This window comes from Rhinopithecus roxellana, chromosome 8 (assembly GCF_007565055.1).
Source record: "Rhinopithecus roxellana isolate Shanxi Qingling chromosome 8, ASM756505v1, whole genome shotgun sequence".
NCBI lineage: Eukaryota > Metazoa > Chordata > Mammalia > Primates > Cercopithecidae > Rhinopithecus > Rhinopithecus roxellana.
Window position 1 is genome coordinate 50,814,852 of NC_044556.1, and position 21,872 is coordinate 50,836,723.

The 21,872-nt window shown below is 44.0% G+C and overlaps 1 protein-coding gene across 1 annotated transcript; it reads left to right on the forward strand.

Annotated features, from left to right (window-relative positions):
* The first annotated feature begins 4,329 nt into the window (after window positions 1–4,329).
* On the forward strand, window positions 4,330–21,742 carry REG4 (regenerating family member 4). Its single transcript, XM_010360649.2, has 7 exons — window positions 4,330–4,381; window positions 6,689–6,849; window positions 12,396–12,493; window positions 15,657–15,794; window positions 16,613–16,614; window positions 17,235–17,338; window positions 21,135–21,742. Exons 2-7 carry the CDS (start codon window positions 6,783–6,785, stop codon window positions 21,200–21,202), a joined length of 477 nt encoding a protein of 158 aa, XP_010358951.1. The 5' UTR covers window positions 4,330–4,381; window positions 6,689–6,782; the 3' UTR covers window positions 21,203–21,742.
* The last annotated feature ends 130 nt before the right edge of the window (window positions 21,743–21,872 follow it).

Genomic DNA, 21,872 nt, shown 5'->3' on the forward strand with positions numbered 1-21,872 from the left:
AAGAGAGGAAATAAGGCATTTCTCCCTGGCAAAGAAGTGAATATCTTCTCCAAAAATATGTTCAGTGAAGCTTTCCTGGGCTGGATGCAGTGGTTCATGCCTGTAATCCTAGCACTTTGGGAAGCCGAAGCAGGCAGATCGCCTGAGGTCAGGAGTTCCAGACCAGCCTGACCAATATGGTGAAAGCCCATCTGCTAAAAATAAAAAACTTAGCTGGGCATGGCGGTGGGTACCTAAAATCCCAATCATTTGGGGGGCTGAGGCAGGAGAATCACTTGAACCTGGGAGGTAGAGGCTGCATAGGAGGCTGCTCATACTACTGCACTCCAGCCTGGGCAACAGAGCGAGACTCATCTCAAAAGAAAAAAATAAAAATAAAGTGAAGTTTACTCTGTGGGAAAAAGAAAGATATGAGTGAGCTTGTTTGTTCCCTAGAACCGCTAGATGGAAATACGTAAGAAGAAAAGAGGCAGATTTTGAAGCAACTACTCTTCTTTGGGTTAGTTTTGCTACTAAAAATTGCTGAGCATAAGGTGAGAGAGAGGAAGGAGGTATGATCCCTGACCTAAAGTAGCTTAGTGAAATATCAGGTAGCCAACCAGAAAACAGAGACTCTTAAGTGCCAGGCGTGGGGTATGTGAGCACAACGGAAGGCATTTCTGCTGTCAGAGAGTAGAATAAGGAAAAGCCTCCAAAGTAATGCTGTAAACCAAACCAAGTTGTCATTGTGGTAAGATCCTGCAGGACAGAAACCAGATGGCTGTTCTTCAACTTTTTCTCACCTCCTGTCCCCTTCCCTACCACACCTACACCCATATACCCAGATTCTTGCACTTAATCACATTCAATATTTATTGAATGAATTAATTAAAAGATGAATAAACACGCCCAAACAAGGAATGAGAAAAAGGGCATTGCAAGCAGAGGAATGACATGAAAAAAGGCATGGAGGTGTGACCTCGAATGGGGTTGTTCCAGGAAGTACCAACACGTGGTGTTGAAGGAGCACAGATTTGAGTGGATGGAGTATTAGTGCTGGAGGCAAGAGTGACGTGAAGGTGTACGACTCAGAAAGACTTTCCTGCTCTACTGGAAGTCTTGGTGAATGTGGGGCTCAATTGTAATATTTCATCGTAAGTGCAGCAACATCAAGTTTGCATTATCAAAAAAGGCCTCTGATAACACATATACTTAAATTAATATTTTCTAATGAAGTCTCAATTTAATCAGGATCACTTTTTTTTTTTTTTTGAGACAGAGTCTCGCTCTGTTGCCCAGGCTGGAGTGCAGTGTGCAGTGGTGCCATTTCGGCTCACTGTAAGCTCCGCCTCCTCGGTTCATGCCATTCTCCTGCCTCAGCCTCCTGAGTAGCTGGGACTACAGGCGCCCGCCACCATGCCCGGCTCATTTTTTGTATTTGTAGTAGAGACGGGGTTTCACCATGTTAGCCAGGATGGTCTCGATCTCCTGACCTCGTGATCTGCCCGCCTCGGCCTTCCAAAGTGCTGGGATTACAGGCATGAGCCACCGTGCCTGGCCAGATCTTAGAATATTTTCACTTCATTCCTAACTCTCTTTAATCTCAATTGTTATTTTCTGGTATTTTTGTTTCCACTTATATTAAAAATAAAATAAAGGTATTATTAATTTTATTTTAAACATTGTTATAGCTATTTAATACAGTCAACACTTATTTCTTTATTGTAACACATCTTCTGGGATTCTTTTATTTTTTGACAAAGGGCATGCTTAGGCAGTAATTTCCATGAGTCTATGGATAGCAATCTTAACTACGTTCTTATAACTTTAACATATCTTTTTGTCATACTAACCCTTAATGGTTGGTTGGCTGGGTACAGAATTCCAGGTTGAAAGTTGTTTTCCTTTGCACTTTAAAGCTAGAGTTCCATACTACCCAGCCATAAAAAGGAATGAAATAATGGCATTTGCAACAACCTGGATGGAATTGGAGACTCTTATTCTAAGTGAAGTAACTCAGGAATGGAAAACCAAACGTTGTATGTTCTCAGTCATATGTGGGAGTTATTAGGATACAAAGGCACAAGAACGATCCACTGGACTTTGGGGACTCAGACAAAAGGGTCGGGGTGGCAGGAGATAAAAGGCTACATATTGGGTATAGTATATACCGCTTGGGTGATGGGTGCCCCAAAATCTCAGAAATCACTGCTGAAGAACTTATTCATGTAATCGAACACCACCTGTTCCCCCAAAAACCTACTGAAATTAAAAATAATAAATAAATAAACAAGTAAAGTTAGTATGTGAAAGCTGCCTGGCTTCCACTTTCTCTCTCCATTATGGTGCCATCCCCATCCTTGTTACTTTGAAAGTGATTGTTGCTGATTTGGGACTTTGAGGATTCTCACTTTGTACATTTCATGTATGAGGTGTCTATATGTAGACATTTTTTAAAAATAAACTTACCATTCAGTGGACCTTTTTGATTCAGATATTTTTCTGGTCCTTTATATTCTTACATCTCAAAGGTTTATGTGAGTCCTATCAATGCCTTCATTTGGAGCTAGTCAATGTGAGGGTTCAGTGAGAGAACCTATGAACATATAGTTTTCTCATCTGTTCTACTCTCTTCTCTCCCATCTCAAGTCTTTCAATCTATATAATGGTGTGGGGGTAGCAGACTAAGGGTTGGGATGGCTGGTGGAAGCACAGGAGATCTAGCTAATCAACCATTTTGTCAGAACTTTTCTGTCTTACATCTGGACCAGGACTTCCGAAGTTGAAAGACTTGGAGTTAACATCTTTGTACACGACTGTGCCATGAAGCAATGATGATTCCCATCCAGCTGCCTAAAGAGAAAGAGGTTTGTGTCAAACAAGTAGTGCAGCAAATAAATTGATCTAGTAATACCATCATTCCATGTACAGATTAGGAACCTCAGGGTCCTAAAGGCTTTAAATCTTTATATAATGGCATGGAGGTAGCAGACTGAGGGTTGCAATAGCTGGTGAGAACACAGAAGATCTATCTAATCTGAGGGTCCAAAAGGCTCAGTATCGTGCCCGGTGTCACACAGTGAGTGCATAACAGAATGTGGACCTGAACCAATAGCCATAGGAGGCCAAGCCGTGTGCTCTTCTCCCAGAGCATCATCAGAATGGGAGAGATTCTCGAAAATGCTCTTTGTAAACCATGAAAGCATTACTTTCTCATGTCCTACCATGAATTTATGCACCTGATGGAAAAATCTAATAACAAAGACTGAGTAGCATTTTTCAAACAACATTGAGCTGGGAGCAAGGAAGCTGGCTTCTGATATCAGCTTCACCCACAACTGTCTGTGCAGTAAACTAGTCACAGTGTTTCCCTAGGCCTCATTTTCCTCACCAGTAGAACAAAAGAGTAAGATTCGATAACTACTATGGTCCCTTCCAGACTTAAAGTTTCCAGACATACCGGTCCTTTACAGACTTAAATCTGTAGTTTGAAGTTGAGTCATCTCTGGCACCTACAACCTAATCCTTTGCCATCTACACTGGAAAAGAAAATCTTGTTACTTTTTTCAAATAGCTTATTTTTCAGTAGGACTGTATTTCAGCAAAAGGCTAGATTTGGAGTCAGAAGGACAAGTTTCAGTGTCCAGGTCCACTGCTGACCAGCGATGTGAACCTTGGAAGGTTTCTAATCTCTCTCAAGGTCGGGTTTCTTGAGTGTGTAATGGGGATGTCTGTCCTATGCTGCTCACAAGGATATTTCATGACTTAAGGGAAAACCCTTTACTGTAACACACTCTGTTGATGTAAGCTATTTTGACATGATCACCCTTGTTCCGCAGGAGAAGCTCAAATAGCAGATCTCTGAGGAAACCCATGCATGTTGAGGGAGTGGAGTTGGTGCTTTAGGAGGAAAATCTGTGTGTGGGCCTCAAGTCCCACCGCATGGGTCATAACCCATGCCTGACCCTGATAGAAAATCCTTCTAGAAGTAAAAGAGAAATAAAAGAAATCCACAATACCAAGGGATGAAAAGACAGCCATGAAAAAGTAACTTAAGGGGAGAGGAAGATGGGCTTATAACAGATTACAGGATGTTGTCAGTTTTAATAACGGGATGTAAAGAAAAGATTCTGTTTGCACACAGGGAGAAGTTCTTTTCCTGGCTAGTCAGAGCACACCTTATGTACATTCTCAAGTCGTCTCTCATATGATTCATTTTTTTCACTGTAGATAAGGCTTTTATGGATGGATTATTTTTCTCAAATAATATTATTGCTTTATGATTAAAGTAAAGATTATTAACTCCTGAGGCAAGAAGATATAAAAGCTCTGGAAACTGTGACAGGGACCACTGGAGACACTGAAGAAGGCAGGGGCCCTCAGAGTCTTGGCTGCCAAACAGGTAATCCTCTTTGCGGTTGTTGATGGGGGGCTTTCTTTAAACATCTGTTTTCCTCTGTCAGCTATTAGCCAGGCCGGAAATGAAAAATTGTATTTCTAGCGAGGCTTGTCAGGCTTTCTGTTGCTGTGTTGTTTGTTTTAAATTATTTACCTTCTTTTCTTCCTTCACTGTAAAGAGCATTGGCTTTAGTGTCAAGCTGTTGGGTTAAATCTTGGCTCTGCAGTCTGGTAGGTCACTGTAACCTCTGCCTCCCCGGTTCAAGTGATTCTCCTGCCTCAGCCTCCTGAGTAGCTGCGATTACACCACCGCACCCAGCTAATTTTTGTATTTTTTAATAGAGACAGGGTTTTGCCATGTTGGCCAGGCTGGTCTCGAACTCCTGACCTCAGGTGATCCACCCGCCTCGGCCTCTCAAAGTGCTGGGATTTCAGCCATGAGCCAGTACGCCCGGCCCAGTGCAGCTTACTTATGAACATGACATGTAGGCATTCGATGAATGCCAGTTCACTTTATTTGAGAGTTAGATTGTATGTTCAGATTTTTTAATCATAAAGTATGATTAAATGTGGATTCAATGAATTAACTCATTTTAATAATTATTTGGGAGGGAAATCCAGAACTCAGTTTCATACTTATATTAAAACAAAGCCCAGACAGATGAAAATAGAAGAGAACACTGATAAATAGTTTAACCTTATGGGACAGTAATGGGCAGTCTTTTGATATAAATTTAAAAAATATTTTTAAAAACATAAAAAAAATTTTTTTGAAAATTTCAGAATGGCAAAAATTATAAGAGAAAAATACAAACTGAGAAATCCTATTAGTAACACGTGAAATGCAATAAACATACAAAAAGGATCTCACGAATTGGAGAAAAAAACAATGAAATAGAAAAATGCGCAAAACTGTAAACTGAAAATTCACCAAATACAAAAAGCAAATCATTATATAAAAAGATGTTCAACTTCATTAGTAATTGTAAAATATTTTAAATCACTAAGATTCTTTAATATACCAAAATTAACCAAAAATTTGACAAAATTAAGCATTCACTGGGAGCTTAGGGAACCAATCCTTTTAGTGCTCTATTAATGAGGTAAATGGCACAGCCCCCACATTTAACAAAGGGTATTAAAATGACAATGTGCATGCTGTGTGATGCCACAACCCTACATACGAGAATTTATACTAAAGAAAAAATTAAAAATGCATTAAAGTTATGTGAGTGCAAGAAAATGTATTACAATCAATCTTTTTCTGAGAAACAAAACCAGGTTATAGGACGATATGATCCTATTTATATAAAATTGTACACGAAAGATATCTGTAAGCTACTTACCAAATTATTTATCTCCTGGACGTGGGGTTTACTTCTTATTTTCTAGTTTTGCATTAATTTTCTAATAGCTCATGTGTTGTTTGCTAATGGGGAAAAGATAAAGCCATGTTCTTTATTTTTAAAAATGATGTCAACTAAGTGTAAAGGAAAGAGTGCTGATGGAGTCAGATCCGCTTGTAGCTGGTGTCCATGAACAAATGACTTCATACTTACTGACCTCAGGTTTTCTCTTCTGTAAAATGTGGGTATTGGACACTGTGCTCACGTTTAATTTTAACATTTAAAAATTCAATGTCGGCCGGGCGCGGTGGCTCACGCCTGTAATCCCAGCTCTTTGGGAGGCCGAGGCGGGCGGATCACAAGGTCAGGAGATCGAGACCACGGTGAAACCCCGTCTCTACTAAAAATACAAAAAATTAGCCGGCGCAGTGGCGGGCGCCTGTCGTCCCAGCTACTCGGGAGGCTGAGGCAGGAGAATGGCGTGAACCCGGGAGGCAGAGCTTGCAGTGAGCCGAGATCGCGCCACTGCACTCCAGCCTGGGCGACAGAGCGAGACTCCGCCTCAAAAAAAAAAAAAAAAAAAAAAAATTCAATGTCGGAGCCACTCTATTGGATTTTCTTGACACAAAATGCCCATATCTGCCTTATCCGTGAGGAAGCTTGCCTTGGGCGCCCTCTGCTGGCTCTCCTGAAGCTAACAGGGGCGAGTGCTCGGTGGTTTACAAATTGCCTCTATTCAGACTGTGAAACTGTTCAGCCTGCTATAGTTAAATCTCTGGCACCGGCCCAGGAGGTCTTGCAGGTAAGAACAAAATCTCTTAAAAGTTTCTAACCTGTACATCTAACTTGAGATTCCCTTCATTATAAAGTCTGGATTTAGCCAGGAAAATATTGTATTATTTTCCTCCATATGTGAGTCGGCATCTAGATTCCTGGGTCCTTCTCACCTGTGCAAATGTGTTCAGATTTGCAGATCAAGGAGAACCCAGGAGTTTTAAAGAAGTGCTAGTAAGGTCTCTGAGATCCTTGCAGTAGCTACATCCTCAAGGGAGGAGGAAGATGGCTTCCAGAAGCATGCGGTTGCTCCTATTGCTGAGCTGCCTGGCCAAAATAGGAGTCCCGGGCGGTGAGTATCCATCACGTAGCTGGAACTGAGCCACAGCCAGTGTTCACACAGCCCACGTGGGACACCCTTCCATTCACCCACAAAAACATGTAGGAACTGCAGGAAATAGGTTTTTAAACATGGAGATGAAAAACAAAGACAAGTACTAAAAAATTCAAGGGCTCTAGAATCCAACAAAACCCAATTCCATATGATTATAACCCATACTTAAATCATCAGTTAAGTGTAAGTTATAACATTAATTTAGCAAGTTTATTGTGAAGGGCAGAGATAATGTGTTTAAAACACCTGTTGCCTAGCAGATTGTCAATAAGTCATAGCCATAATCAGAATTCCTCAATGCTTATGCACTGGTTTACCATTTGAGCATTATTAGGGATTCCAGTTTGCAAGGGACCTACAGTCGAGTTGGAGAGATGGCGCTTAAACATTTATAGATCACACATCAAGTGCAAAGTAACATGGCAACAAAGTGAGTAGCAATATTGTAGAATCCACCAATAGAGAAAGCAGGGGAGGAACATTGTACAAGTGAGCTAAGAAGGAATGTCACAGAATACCAGAAATGGAAGGAAATGAAATGTGATCTCATCTGGTGTAGTTTCTTTGTTCTATTCACAAGGAAAATGGATTCCAGAAAAGGGTAGAGATTTGCCCAACGTCACACAGTAAGACTAAGTGATGTTTGGGCTTCTAGTGCCTTTCACAGTCTCATGTGGCCTTGCTGGGTGTTGGGCATGCAAGAGTGAGTGAAGAATCCATGTTTGAGCATTGCCTCTGTTGAGAAGAGGGCTTCCAGAGGGGTCCAGTGCTGTCTGTTACTTAGCACTGCTACTGCTGGGGAATGCCCTCGGCCAATGGTAGGATGGTTTGGAAGGACATACGAAGAGAAGCAAGGTTCTTTGGGCATCGTCTTGGCCCCTACGGCTGCAGTCGGTGGTCCTAGTCATAGCTTATCCTTAATATGTCCTCCATGGCTATTTGCCAACCCTACACCCATTCGCTGAACTATCTCAGGCTTCTCAGGACCTGTGGAACTCAGCCATGTGAGAGAAACAGTACAAGAGAGTGCAAGGCTCTGAGGGGCTGCTTTTGAGTCCCTCCTGCAGAGCTGTCTTCTGTGGCCATTTCTACATGGCCAGGTGGTTCCCTGCCACTCTTGTTCTGTGCTGACTTCAGGCCTCCTTAATGAAACTTGAAATTTGCCCAAGCTACATCCTGGGGAATGTGATACAACCCTCTTCCCACCCCTGGGGATCTCACTAACCTCTCTGGCTTCTCTCCTGAGGAGGAAATGTAGACACAACACTCACTACAGATCCTTCAATTTCTCTTTTCCAGGTAGATCTCCCTCCCAGCTGTAGAAGGACGTTCTACTTATTTTTACTATCTTGGTGGATCCTCCCTTATGACATATCCTAAATGTTCTTTGCACTGCCCTACTTAAGAGAAATAGAGGGGACTTAGAAATTGATTTTCTCTCTCAGTGAATATTAGACTCTTGTTGCTTCCACAGTGAGTTCTTTGTCCTGATACCTGCCCTTCACCTGAAGTAATTCATGGCATTAATTCAGTGAGCGGGGAGACATAGAGCAACATCATTTATGGACACTAAAATAACTTCATCTGGCTTATCTTTTCAAAACTATTACATAATAATGATGATGGGTGTTAATAGTTTCAGGTTTTAACTAGCTACTGTTTATCGAACAATTCCTATACACTAAGCTCTGTGCTAATCACCGTACGTGAGTTATCTTAATTAATCCTCCCAACAACTGTGTGAAGAAGGCATATATTGTTGATCCCACTAGTACAGACAAGAAAAGTAAAGCTAAAAGAGATTAAATCACGTTTCTAAGGTCACACATGTAATAAGTGATGGAGTAGAAAGAGTATTAGAGTCGTCCAGGCAAGACGCTGGAAGCTGAAACCTCTTGACAATGCATGTGTAGAGATGAGGGGCTCTAGCACCATGTAAGGTGGGGTCAAGGTTCTGAGGAAACATTGACTTCTCTCCCAGTTTCCACCGCACTCCACATCTGGATAACCTCAGTAGTTTACTCACCCCTGTGAGGAGGTTCCCTTCTCTGTACAATGGAAATGGTTATCCACACCTATCTCTCAGGGAGGCTCTGGTAATTAAACAAAATAATCTCAACGAATGTGCTTGACCCATATAGGATTTAAAGCATTAACTTGAGCATCATTACTAAGATGACTAAGACTTGGAGTCAGACTGTCTGCCTGGGGTCAAATCTTGCTTTTATCATTTATTTGCTGTAGGATCCTGGGACATGATGACTTCTTTCTGCCTTTGCTTCTTCATCTGGAACATAGGAATAATGACAAGGTCATTATGAAGATGATTAGAATATATGTAAATGGTCTGGACCTGCCTCGGGTACATAGTAAATGCTCAATAAATGTGTGGAGTAAGGCCGTGTGCGGTGGCTCATGCCTGTAATCCCAGAACTTTGAGACACCAAGGCAGGTAGATCACTTGAGCCCAGAAGTTCGAGATCAGCCTGGGCAACGTGGTGAAACTCTGTCTCTACTAAAAAAAGTACAAAAAACTAGCTTGGTATGGTGGGTGCTCCCAGCTACTCGGGAGGCTGAGGTGGGAGGACCACCTGAGCCCAGGAAGTCGAGGATGCAGTGAGCTGAGATGGTATCGCTGCACTCCAACCTGGGCAATGGGAGTGGGGTAGCAGAAGGCAGAGCCACAGCACAGCAGAGCAGCTGTTAGTTGCATATCTAGGAGCTAAAATGTCTCCACCAGGGGGCTCACAGCCATAGCTGCAACATTGCAGAGTGTGGGGCAGAGGGGAGGGGAGAGAGATGAAGGGAGGAAGGAGGAGGGGGAGAAAAAGAATGAGAAGCAGGGAACAGACAGTCATAGGCAAGGAGGGACACACATAGGCAGAGAGACAAAAGAGACAGAGAGTACAAAGACAGGGAGAGAACTGAGAGATGCATAGAAAATCAAAGACGGAGATGCACAAACAGAAAATTGAACACAGAGAGATGGTCAGACAGAGAGCAACACTCAGAGAAACACAAAGAGAGTCAGAGAAAGGAGAGAAAGAGAAGAGATAGAGTCGTGATTGTCTGGGCTCCAGCATGGTCTTGGGTCTTCTTCACTCTGACCACTCTGACCCTCCAAGTCCTCCGCGTGTGTCCCTAGGCCCTCTGCTTTCACGGCTTGGATCCAGGGAAACAAGGACCATGGTGGTAGAGGGTCTGTCCTAATATGTTTGCTCACAGAATGCCAAGGAGAGTTGCTTCAGAGGGCACAAGACCAAACCAGGAGCCCCAGGTGTGATGCCAGGGGTCTTTGTCCTCGGGCCAAAGGTCAGAGATTTGGGTTCCTCTTTGCCACCTCTTTCAGAACAGTCTCACCGGTATTACAACGGAAGGCATGTTTTCGCAGCTGTCCCTTTCTGAAATTCAAGCCCATGTCATATCTGCCCTCTGGTAATCAATGGCCAGCCTTCTCTTAAGAAGATCAATTTTTCCTTGAAGTGCAAGGATTTCTTTTCCTCCTGACAAAATAATCAAGGCAGCCCAGTTAATTATTTCTGTTTCTAAGTTTTGAATTTCTTATTTTTATAAAGGTTGGGAGGGCTGGTAGCAGTAATATAGATTTTGAAGTCATAGAGAACGGGATCTGCAAAGCAGCTTTTGTATCTTTCTTGGGCAGATGACCACCCTGAGCCTGTTCCCTCACCTCCTCAAGCAATCTTGATAAAAATACAATACGGATAAAACACTTAACATGGTGCCTGGCACCAAGAAAGCACCTCGCAGGGTGAGGGGCAGAAAGGGGAGTGGAGAGAGATAGAAAATGAGCAAGAAGGGGGAGAAAAAAGAAGGAGAGCAGAAAACAGACAGTCGTAGACAAGGAGGGACACACAAAGACACAGAGACAAAAGAGACAGAGATGGAGACTACAAAGACAGGGAGAGAACAGAGAGGTGATAGAAAGTCAAGCATCTTATTTACAAAAGCTGGTGATAGTGGTACTAGTAGTAATAGCAATGGCATAAAGGCTGCATTTTATTTATCATAAAATTATATTCATATTTCTGAATGTAGTAGAAGATGAAGCATTTAAATACATGAATATCTTTGCTGTTTGTTTGTAGTATATTTGACATACTCACTGAAACCTTTCCTGCCTTGCCTTAGCTAGGTTGGTCATTATTCATTATTCACAGATACCAGGAATAGCACATACAAAGGATCTAAAGCTACACTGAGCATTCATGTTCCAAGATGGAGCTGGGACTGTGGCATAGAAGCATGTGGCTGGATAGGGGCATACAGCCAGGTTATAAAATCTCTTACATGCTAGATGAGCAGAGAGCTCCTCTGAAAGCAATGGGGAGCCCTGGGAGATGTACGGGCAGGGGCTGAAATAAAACAGAAGAGTGGGGCAAATAAGAGACAGTAGTATCATTTGAATGAGGAGAGAAAAAATACTGTTATGACAGCTGCAGTCTGTGGACGTCCCTTATGGAAGGAAACACTTTTGCACCCATCATGGTGTCAGAAGGTAGCCACATGGTCACAAAGCCTACACTTGCTAGCTTGACATCCCCTTGATCACCTGGTGCCTCTGTACATCCAGTCATCTCCCCCTCTTTATAAACCTTCAGATACAGCAACATTGCCCATTCACCAGTTGACTAGCAGGAAAATCATGTGCCTCCCTGAATCATGGATTCCTTTGCTTCTAAGCCCTGGCTCTTTCCTATTTCTGCCACTGGTTGCCTGAAGGACACCCTGTATCTTAAGCCCTTAAGGCAGACTTAAGTGCTTGCTGTTTCTATGCATGCCCTCACATTCCTGCTTCCTTTGCCTAAAATGTTCCCTCCCCCAGTACTGACACATAGCCCACCTATGCTCAAGTTCCAATCAAGTTGCCATGTAACCCATCCCTTGTCTCCCAGGCCAAAGTGACTTCTCCCTCCTTGGAATGCCCCAAACTACCAATTTATGTCCCTCATCCACTCTTGTGATGCCTTAAATCATAGTTGTCTGACCTTCACTATTCATACAAGATTCCGTCAGCTGCTGAGAATCTATTCCAGTTATGTGTGTCTATCTAGTCCAATTATGTACGTGTGTCTATTCCAATTATGCATTCCAGAACTGGGGAGATAACCACAGCATGGGTTCAGGGGACCCACTGGACTCGCTGGACCCACTGTGAGGCAGATCAAGCTAAAACTGCATTGATCACCTGACTTCCATAACCCCTACTCTGACTGGTGGGCCGCAGTGACATTTTCTTGGAATTAGTGTCAGTTCAGAGGCAGTGTCCAGTAATCGCAGAAACACAGTCACACTAGTAAAAGGCCTTAGGGCCCTTTGGGAAAAGCCAGAAGAAGGGTAAAGTGTATACATTTTTGGCAGTGTAGCAGGAATCTTCATGAAGGGACTCTCTTCATTCAAGGGGTTCCTGATTGCGAACTGTATCAAGTCTGGGAATTGATTGTTTTTGCTATCATAACGTGCAATTGCCTTTTGTTTATGTGCAGATATCATCGTGAGACCCAGCTGTGCTCCTGGATGGTTTTACCACAAGTCCAATTGCTATGGTTACTTCAGGAAGCTGAGGAACTGGTCTGATGCCGAGGTAAGAAATTTGCCTGCCTGCTTGGCCTGGGCTTTCTAGAGCAAAGGACCAGCCAGAGCCTCAGATCTCATTTGATTCAGGATCAAGTGTCCTTCCTGGGCACTATGAAGAGAAGCCCCTTTGGCTGGTGAAATGGAGAGAAGAGGGTTGTGTGTTCACTCATTCAATTCCATAAGCATTGCTGAAGCAGGTGCTGTATGCCAGACCCTAGGTGGGCTACAAGCACATACGGATACATAGGAAATAGCCCCTACCCTCAGCAAGCTCACTGTCAGTAAAGGAGACAGAAACACATCAATCAAAGGAGGACGAGAAGATGAGGAATTCACAGAAAGGATAATGGAGTTGCTATAAGAGATTTACCAGAGAGAGGGGTGTGTAGACACGCCTGGAGCAGACACCTTGGAGCCGCCAACAGAAGGTGAAGCAGTCCAAGAAACTGTGGAAACTTCTCCACTGCTCTACACAGTCCACAAACGTGTCCATTTTATTTCATTGAAGTTTTGTCTGAGAGATAACCAAATAGACAGTCAAAGTAAGTTATCTCAGCCACGTGTGGGGAGTCAATGCTGCCGAATTGTGATTAATTAGGGGAGTCATATGGGTACATTTGGCATGATCTGGGCCCATGCGGTCTTAGAATCTCTGTATAAAACTAGACAACGAAAAACAGAAAACAAACAAACAAAAACAAGAATGAAGTACCTACCACATGCCAGCTACTGAGGCTATGAACGTATTCTCTGGCCTCAGAAAGCCCAGGGTTAATGTGACATTGAAACAGAACATTTCAATGCAGCATGAGTATAAATGACTTGCCCAAGTTTACACTGAGAATAACTGACGCAGCAACCCCAGCAGAGTCTGAGCTGAGTCCTAAATAATTGTATAAAAAGGGAAGAGAGACGGAGCGAAGAAAGGGCTTCCCGGACTCTGTCCCTGGAAAGAAAATGAGCTCGTGGAGAGGAATAGCCTTTCTCTGTGAAAACAAAGAGAACAAAGAGGAAGATGTCTGGGAACCGTGGAGTAATAGAGACCTGAGTTTACATCACTACTCTGCAATTCACTAGGTACCTCCCTTTACCTGTTTCCCTACTGGAAAGTGGGATAATACTTTTTACTTCATGGACTTGTCAGGAGGATTCATTAAAACAACTTGCATAAAGCCTATGGCACATGGTAGATGCCAATTCAGGGTCTCAAGAAAGAACAGCCCACAGGATTGACACTGAACCTTAACAAAGTTAACAGGACCAGGATGCAGAGGGGCTGCTGGGACGGTGAGGCCAAAGGGGACCCCTCAAACCCAACAAGGGCTATGAGGCTCCCTGATTCCTCACCAGGGTTGCTACTGCCCTTGGCTCTTGAGACCCCTGGAAGCTGATAGAGGCAACGTGAGAAGCACATGGACATGCGACCCTGAGCTTGAGAGGCAGAGGCCTGAGTTCTAGTTACAGCTCCAGCAGTACCAGTTGTGTGGACTGGGAGGGAGGCTATCACGTACATACTCCAAGCCTGTTTCCCCTTCTGACACAGGATCTTTTGTGGCTGGTACCCAGTGGGCACTCAATAAATGCTGTCTGGTCATCTGACTGGCATGCCTCATGGGCCTGAGAATTAAACAGAATTACAGTGAAGCATGCTGGTATTGTAAGTGGTTTGTAAGTGTGCGGACTAAATTATTATTAAATAGTAACCAGATCTAATCTTGGGTAAATTAGTAAAAGCAAGAATGGGAGCAGTAAAAACCTAAGCAACCCAAACTAAAACTGTATTGAATTAATTCAATTTCTTGTCATGTAACACAACCTCAGAAGAGAATAAAATAAAGTTTATATACACATGCCCATATATATAAACATTTACCTTGTTTAATTGAACAATTAGGTTTCTGGTTACAGAACAAGAATTTGTCATGCCATGTGTTTCATACAATCCTTAAAACAGTGAGTGATTACCATTTATTCACCCACAAGAAAAATTCAGATTGCATGGCCTTGGATGTGAAAGAAGACAGCACTTTTGCAAAGGACCTCAGAAGGAAAAATTTGGGATCGATATGCAGACATACAGGAGTAAGACAGATTTGGGATTAGAGCTGAAAGTTTTAAAAGTTGCAGCAAAGCGGATAGTTACATATCTGCCTCTAGTGCCCAGGAAACCCCCAAATCCAACCAGATTTGGTGGCATGGTTATTGTTGAGGAAAGGCAAAGGGGTGGGCACATTCACCTTCAATCGGCAGGAATTCTCCACCAGCACCGGGAGCCGTCTCCTCTCCTCTGGAGGATCACCTCACATGTTTAGGCAATTGATCCATGCCCATTCACTAGCAAGTCAAAATAAGTTACAGACTACTGCTTACAATTTACAATGTGGTATTCTTATGTAACATAGGCTAATAATAATTTAAAATAAACACAATGTAGGCTTAGGAATTAGGGAGAGCTGGGCTCTCTTCCTGTGTCCAGTTGCCCTTTCCTGATCCTCTGTCTACCCATCTGTAAACTAAAGGTGGGCCCCGTCTCCTTGGGCTGCTGTTAGGATGGAATGGTGGGGTGCCCAGTGTATTGGAGGTGTCCCGCAAAGAGCACTGCCGTAACGTCTGTTCTCTGATGCACATTGTGTTCACGTTCTGACACTTCTGAAATCAGGTGTGTGCTACCAACACGCTGTGTCACAGTGTATCACAGATTCATTGACAGGGATTTTATTTTCTTTCTTCATGGGACATAAAATAATGCCACATTTTACAATCAGCAGTTTCTTAGATCTGTCAAAATGCAGTCTTATAACACAATAGGTCTCATGACAGGTCCTAGGTAGCAGTAATTATTTTACAGATGAAGAAACTGAGCCTCAGAGAGGTGAAGTGACTTGTCAAGGTCACATACGCCCCTGAGATGCAAGACCAGGACCCCGGGCACGTCCTTAGACCCCCAATCTCTCGCCCTGGCCTTGCACTGCCTCTTTCTCGAGACCGAACGCTGCGGTAGTTGTGTTATCTCCCAGGCTGGCAGGAAGCCTTCTGCGGGGTTTAGAGCACTCTGTGTGGAGGAAGTGGGGGCTGCGTGAGTCCCTCCTGCTTGGCACACTAGCTTTCTGAGGAGAGGGCTGTGCTTTAAACATGCAGGCATCATTAACAGGACCTCTCCTTGTACGTAGCTCGAGTGTCAGTCTTACGAAAACGGAGCCCACCTGGCATCTATCCTGAATGTAAAGGAAGCCAGCACCATAGCAAAGTACATAAGTGGCTATCAGAGAAGCCAGCCCGTGTGGACTGGCCTGCATGACCCACAGAAGGTAACCTCAGACTTGGCCACAAAGGCCCTCTTGGGAAAGCCAGGCTGGCATCCTCTTTTTTGAGGAATGGCCTCCCAGCCTATAACGGGCACACAGTGGGTGGATCTTCTCCAGATGCGCCTCCAGCTGACAGAGACCAAGGCCTCAAGGTCAGGGGCCCAGTTCTGGCCCTAGGTGGAGGATATGATTTAAACGTATAGACCTTTGTCTAATTCAGGCCCTCCTGAAAGGCAGAACACAAAATTATCAGCTTTCTTTCTTTTTTTTTTCTTTTTCTTTTTTTTTTTTTTTTGAGACAGAGTCTTGCTCTGTCACCCGGGGCTGGAGTGCAGTGGCCGGATCTCAGCTCACTGCAAGCTCCGCCTCCTGGGTTCACGCCATTCTCCTGGCTCAACCTCCCGAGTAGCTGGGACTACAGGCGCCCGCCACCTCGCCCGGCTAGTTTTTTGTATTTTTTTAGTAGAGACGGGGTTTCACCGTGTTAGCCAGGATGGTCTCGATCTCCTGACCTCGTGATCCGCCCGTCTCGGCCTCCCAAAGTGCTGGGATTACAGGCTTGAGCCACCGCGCCCGGCCTAATTATCAGCTTTCTAAAGCCTTAACAAGTTTGTGTGTGTGTGTGTGTGTACACACAGGCCTATTATGAGACAGATCAATCAAATCTCCATTGGATCTTGAGTTAAAGTTGAAAACTTTCAGCTAGCCTTTTTTTGTTTGTTTGTTTTTGATGCTCTAATTTTCTTTATGTTATCCTTGATGCTTTTCACTGTAACTTCCTGTTCTTTTCATCAATACCTTATTGTAAGAACTGACATGAGCGGTCTTTGTAAGGAACAGCTGTTGTTGAGGTCTAGGTGTGGGGTCTTAGTTAATAGGTTCTTGGTGGGGCTTCTTTAGTTGACTCAAACAAACACAGGGAACATAAAGCGGGAACCCCCATACTTCCTGCTTCTTAATAAAACTCTGAAGATACCACACATTCATCACCCTCTTTCATGAATATGCATGTGTTCATCCCTTAGTATTTGTCTATAAATATCTTATGGCTTTTTCTCTTTTTAAATATTATGTTCCAGAAAAATGAATAATCCTTTACCGTAGTTGTTACAAATATTTTATACAATTATTTCATTTTTAAGGTCATTTATTTGACTATCAGAAATTTTGCATTTTTATGTATTCACATAGCTATCAGTCAGAACCCTGTCATTCAGATGGAATAAATACTTACATCTATTTCTATTTCTTGCAGTAACATTGGTAACGTTTTCCTTTTAGTGGCTGAGTGGAATGACTTTCTTTTCTTCCTTCTTTAAGCATTTCTGCACTTTCCCAACGTTTGCAATGAAAACATGTTTTAAAGGGGACTGAAGGGACTTCCTTGGCTGTGGCAGGTGGGTTGCTGAGCTGTACGCCTCTCCATCTCCTGTTGTTGCCGAGGCAGCGGTGGCAGTGGATTGATGGGGCCACGTATCTGTACAGATCCTGGTCTGGCAAGTCCATGGGTGGCAACAAGCACTGTGCTGAGATGAGCTCCAATAACAGTAAGTTCTAATGCGCCACCCCTCACCACTCCTCAATGCGCAGACCCTTCCCTTTACCTAGTCAGAGCAAAAATAGACACAGGGGACTCTGCCCTCCCCATTCCACACCAACAACTCTTCTCCAGCAGGGCAGTGGCTTTGCCACAGACGTTGGTTACCAACTTTCAGTCCTGTGTGATCACTTTACAGTCTTTGTCATATCAATGTTCCAGCTGTTGCTATTTACTCAATATTTTCTTTAAATCCATTCAATTTTTTTCTGAAATACACTTATTTTAAAATCACATTCTATACCACGAGGGGGATATAGATCCCATTTTGGGAAACCCAGACCACAGGGAGTAAATATATACGGTGAAAACAGATAAATCTCTTCTGACTTCTTTAAAATGAGGGTTTGCCATGAGCCCTGGAAAGCCGGGCTTTGCCTCAGTTCTTCCCTCCTGTTTCCCTGAATCCTGTCCCCAGAATGCAGTGGCCCGAAACTCAGTGCAGGCTGCACACACTTGCATGAGCCTCCTCCTTTCCTTGGCCTGCTTTCATTCTTTGTCTTTATGCTCATGAGTTAGACTTTTCAGCATTCATACTGGTGACACCTTGGGCTGGGTACTTCTTGGTTGTGGGGGCTATCCTGTACTTTGCAGGAGGTTGAGCAGCATCCCTGGTCTCTAATCGGTAGGAGCCAGCAGCACTCTTCCTCCCAGGTCGTGAAAAATATCTCCAGGAATGACCAAGTGTTTCCTGTGGAGGGCAAATTCCCCCCCTGGTGAGAACCATGACAAATAAGCGGTGTAGAAAACTTCAGCTGTACAAGATCACAGAATATTAAAGAATACTCAACGCCAAAGGTCATACACTTGAGAATATCCCAGTGGGTCTAATAGGCCATCATGGTGACACCAGGACCCCCTGCCAGTCAAGAAGTCAGCCTGGGGCAGGCCTGGGCTGAGGTCTCAGCTATTGGGCTGGGGAAGGGAGGGACTCCGCCACCCCCAGCAGGACATAGGGGAAGTTTAATGTTTTCTGAGGAATAAACTTATAAGAAGGAAAAAGAGAGTGAGAAAACTTTCTAACAGCACGAGGCGAAGAGCAGACATGATGAGACACACTCTGAGGAAAACCCTCAGGGATCAACAGCCAGAGAAGGGATTTTCACAGACCGGTGAGAGCACAGCTGCTGCTGTTCAAGGCAGAAGTCAGCTCAGATGGAAAGAAGAGAATCAAAACCAATAGGCAGAGGCTACCAACAAGTGGATTTTTATTCTAATCAAGGAAAACAATGTTGAACAGTTAGCACTGCTCAAACACATAACGAGCTACCCCAGGAAGCAGTGAGAAACTTTATAGCCAGAGTTAACCAAGCAAAAGGTGGACATTGTAGTTTTTATTGCAGTTGACACATTGAAAGTGTTAGAAGCGAGGCTCCATGGCACAAAAGAATCAAATGAGGAACAATTGTAAAAATACCAATATCAGGGATTCGCTTTTCAGACCTGCAACATCAGACTCTCCGGGGCTGGAGGCCAGACTTGGTTTGGGAGCAGTAGACCAGATGCCTCCCCAAGTCCCTCACATTCCCCAGATTTTGACATTCCCACTGGACAAAGTTCTCAAACAAAAGTCCTTTCCCTGTGAGTCGATGATCACATCAGCAAACTTCAGTAGCGAAGTTGCCTCTGTTGTGTGTGTGGATGGGAACCAGAAGACTGAAGCTCTCTGGGAACAGCACGTCTTTGGGTTCCTTTCCTTTCCCACGGTTACTCACCCAGCTCGTGGCTATCAGAACACTGGCTCTCAAGGCAGAAAAGCACAAGGAATGAAGCAAGGATTTGAGGAAAACTGGTGGAAGGTAGAGTTTAAAAGCACATCCCCCTCAGCCACATCAGTACAATGGATTTTGCTCCCCACTCTGTTTCTAATTTTTTTACATTCAAAATGTATATAATATTAATGCCCCAATACACAGCCACACACACATTCTTGTTCTGTCTCTGTGACAGAGCTATTCCTTTTTTATATCTCTTTAGAAAGATTTTCAGAGTATTTTACTTGGTGTGTTTCTTTCTCACCCTTTCTGACCCTCCCCTTTACATCAGAACGTGTTTTGTGACTCCGGAAAATTGCAGCTTGCAATTTTTCCTGATGTTTTGCTGGTCCACTTTGAGACATTTAATAATGATAAGTGGGATTTTGCAGTTTGCAAAGAAATTTCATATTCAGTATACATTGAGGTCAAGAGCATGGGTTCTGCATTCTGAATGCCCAGGGTAGAATCCCAGCTCCTCCTAACTGAGCTGTGTGACCCTGTGCAGATCTCTTACTTCTCTGTGCCTCAAATGCCTCTTTATAAAAAGGAGGAAATAATCGTCCTAATCATCTGAATACATGTGGCGTGTTTATCATGTGCAAGCTGGGCTCATGGCTCCGTGGCCTGGAGGAGAGGGAAAGTAAGGTCCCTCACTCACCTTTCCCTGCACTCCGCCTCTGGTGAGGTGGGAAAAGTAGACCTCTCTAGCTTAGTGCCCATGGTGAGCTGTGCTGTGCTTGATTGTTTGAAGTTGCTGTACTAGCTTATCCACAGGCTGAATGGGCAGCAACCTCAAAAGGACCGGCTGATGAGTCAGTCTCAAGCCCAGCCCATGGCCTTGTGCCGTATTTTCTTTGCCCCACACTGTGAAAGTACCCACAAGCTTGCAGGGCCCATTTCATTTACACTCTGTGGCCCCTGCGCTGAGCACTATGGATGCAGGCATGGGCAGGCCCCATCCTCTGTGGCTTCTGAGAACTAGGAGTGGGAGGGGCACATCTCACCTCTTCCTCTCCCCAGAGCTCTCACCCACCCCACACACACTGGGAACAGGGTCAGATCTGCAGGTCAGGGCCCAAGCAGACACCTAGCCAGGGAACAACTCCTCACTCTGCTGCAGACACCCATGGATGACAAGTGACGCTGTGGAACTTGGCTTCTGGGAGGGAAATAGCTGGATCTTGCCTCAAAAATACTTCAGTCCTTCAAAAGGCCACCTCCGCCTTGGGCTCAGTCCTTTTTCATAACCAGATGGCCTGTTGGGATGTGAATGGCTTTAGCAGCTTTCAGTTCTTTTAACTTTGAACAGGAGCTTCTTAGAGCCTAGGAAAGGCCACCCTCAGATCCTCACTGTGTCCTGCTTCAACACAAGAGCCCCTCGTTCTCAGTTGATTCATGTCAACCCCTGCCTTTCCTCAAAAGCAGTGCTGGAGTGGAGCTTTTGCCATGGTGTGTGACATTTAAAGTGTTTTTCTTTCATTGGGAAAGTTAGTATCTGTCTTAAGGTTCTCCAGGGAAACAGAAGTAGTTGGATGTATATATAGAGAGACAAAGATTTACTTTGAGGAATTTGCTCACGCAGTTGTGGGGGCTGTCAAGTCTGAAAACCACAGGGCAGGCCAGCAGCCTGGAAATTCTTGCAGGAGTTAATGTTGTGGTCTTGAGTCCAAAGACAGTCTGGAGGCAAAATTTCTTCCTCTTTGGGAGACCAGGCTTTTCTCTTAAGGCCTTCAATTGATTGGAGGAGGCCCACCCACATGATGGAGGGTCATCTGCTTTACTCAAAGTCTACTGATATTTAAACATTAATCACATCTAAAAAACATCTTCATAGCAATCAAACAACTGTACACCATAGCCTAGCCAAGTTGACACCAAAAGTCAACTGTCATATCGCCTTATCTATAACTCCAAGAAAAACACCCGGATAACTCTGGCAAGCTCAGTACAGGACTGAATGGATTTAAATGTCTGTTTATTTTCTTACAGACTTTTTAACTTGGAGCAGCAAGGAATGCAACAAGCACCAACACTTCCTGTGCAAGTACCGACCATAGAGCAAGAATCAAGATTCTGTTAACTCCTGCATAGCCCCGTGCTCTTCCTTTCTGTTTTCTGCTAGCCTGGTTAAATCTGCTCATTATTTCAGAGGGGAAACCTAGCAAACTAAGAGCGATAAGGCCCCTACTGCACTGGCTTTTTTAGGCTTAGTGACAGAAACTTTAGCAATGGCGCAGTAGTGGCTTCTAGCTCTAAATGTTTGCCCCGCCATCCCTTTCCACAGTATCCTTCTTCCCTCCTCCCCTCTCTCTGGCTGTCTTGAGCAGTCTAGAAGAGTGCATCTCCAGCCAATTGAAACAGCTGGGTCTTTGACCATAAGAAGTAAAGATTTGAAGACAGAAGAAGAAACTCAGGAGCAAGCTTCTAGCTGCATTCAGCTTCTACACTCCTCTGCCCTCTCTCCATTGCCTATACCCCACCCCAGCCACTCAACTCCTGCTTTTTTTTCCTTTGGCCATGGGAAGGTTTACCAGTAGAATCCTTGCTAGGCTGATGTGGGCCATACATTCCTTTAATAAACCACTGTGTATATAAGAGGTTGCTGTGTTCCAGTTCAGTAGTGGTGAAAGTGGAAAAGTGAAATAAGACCAAGAAATACACCCATGTGCTTCTTCGTCTCCTTCATCTGAGTCTCTGCCTCCTCCACCCCAGCAACAGCACTGGTTC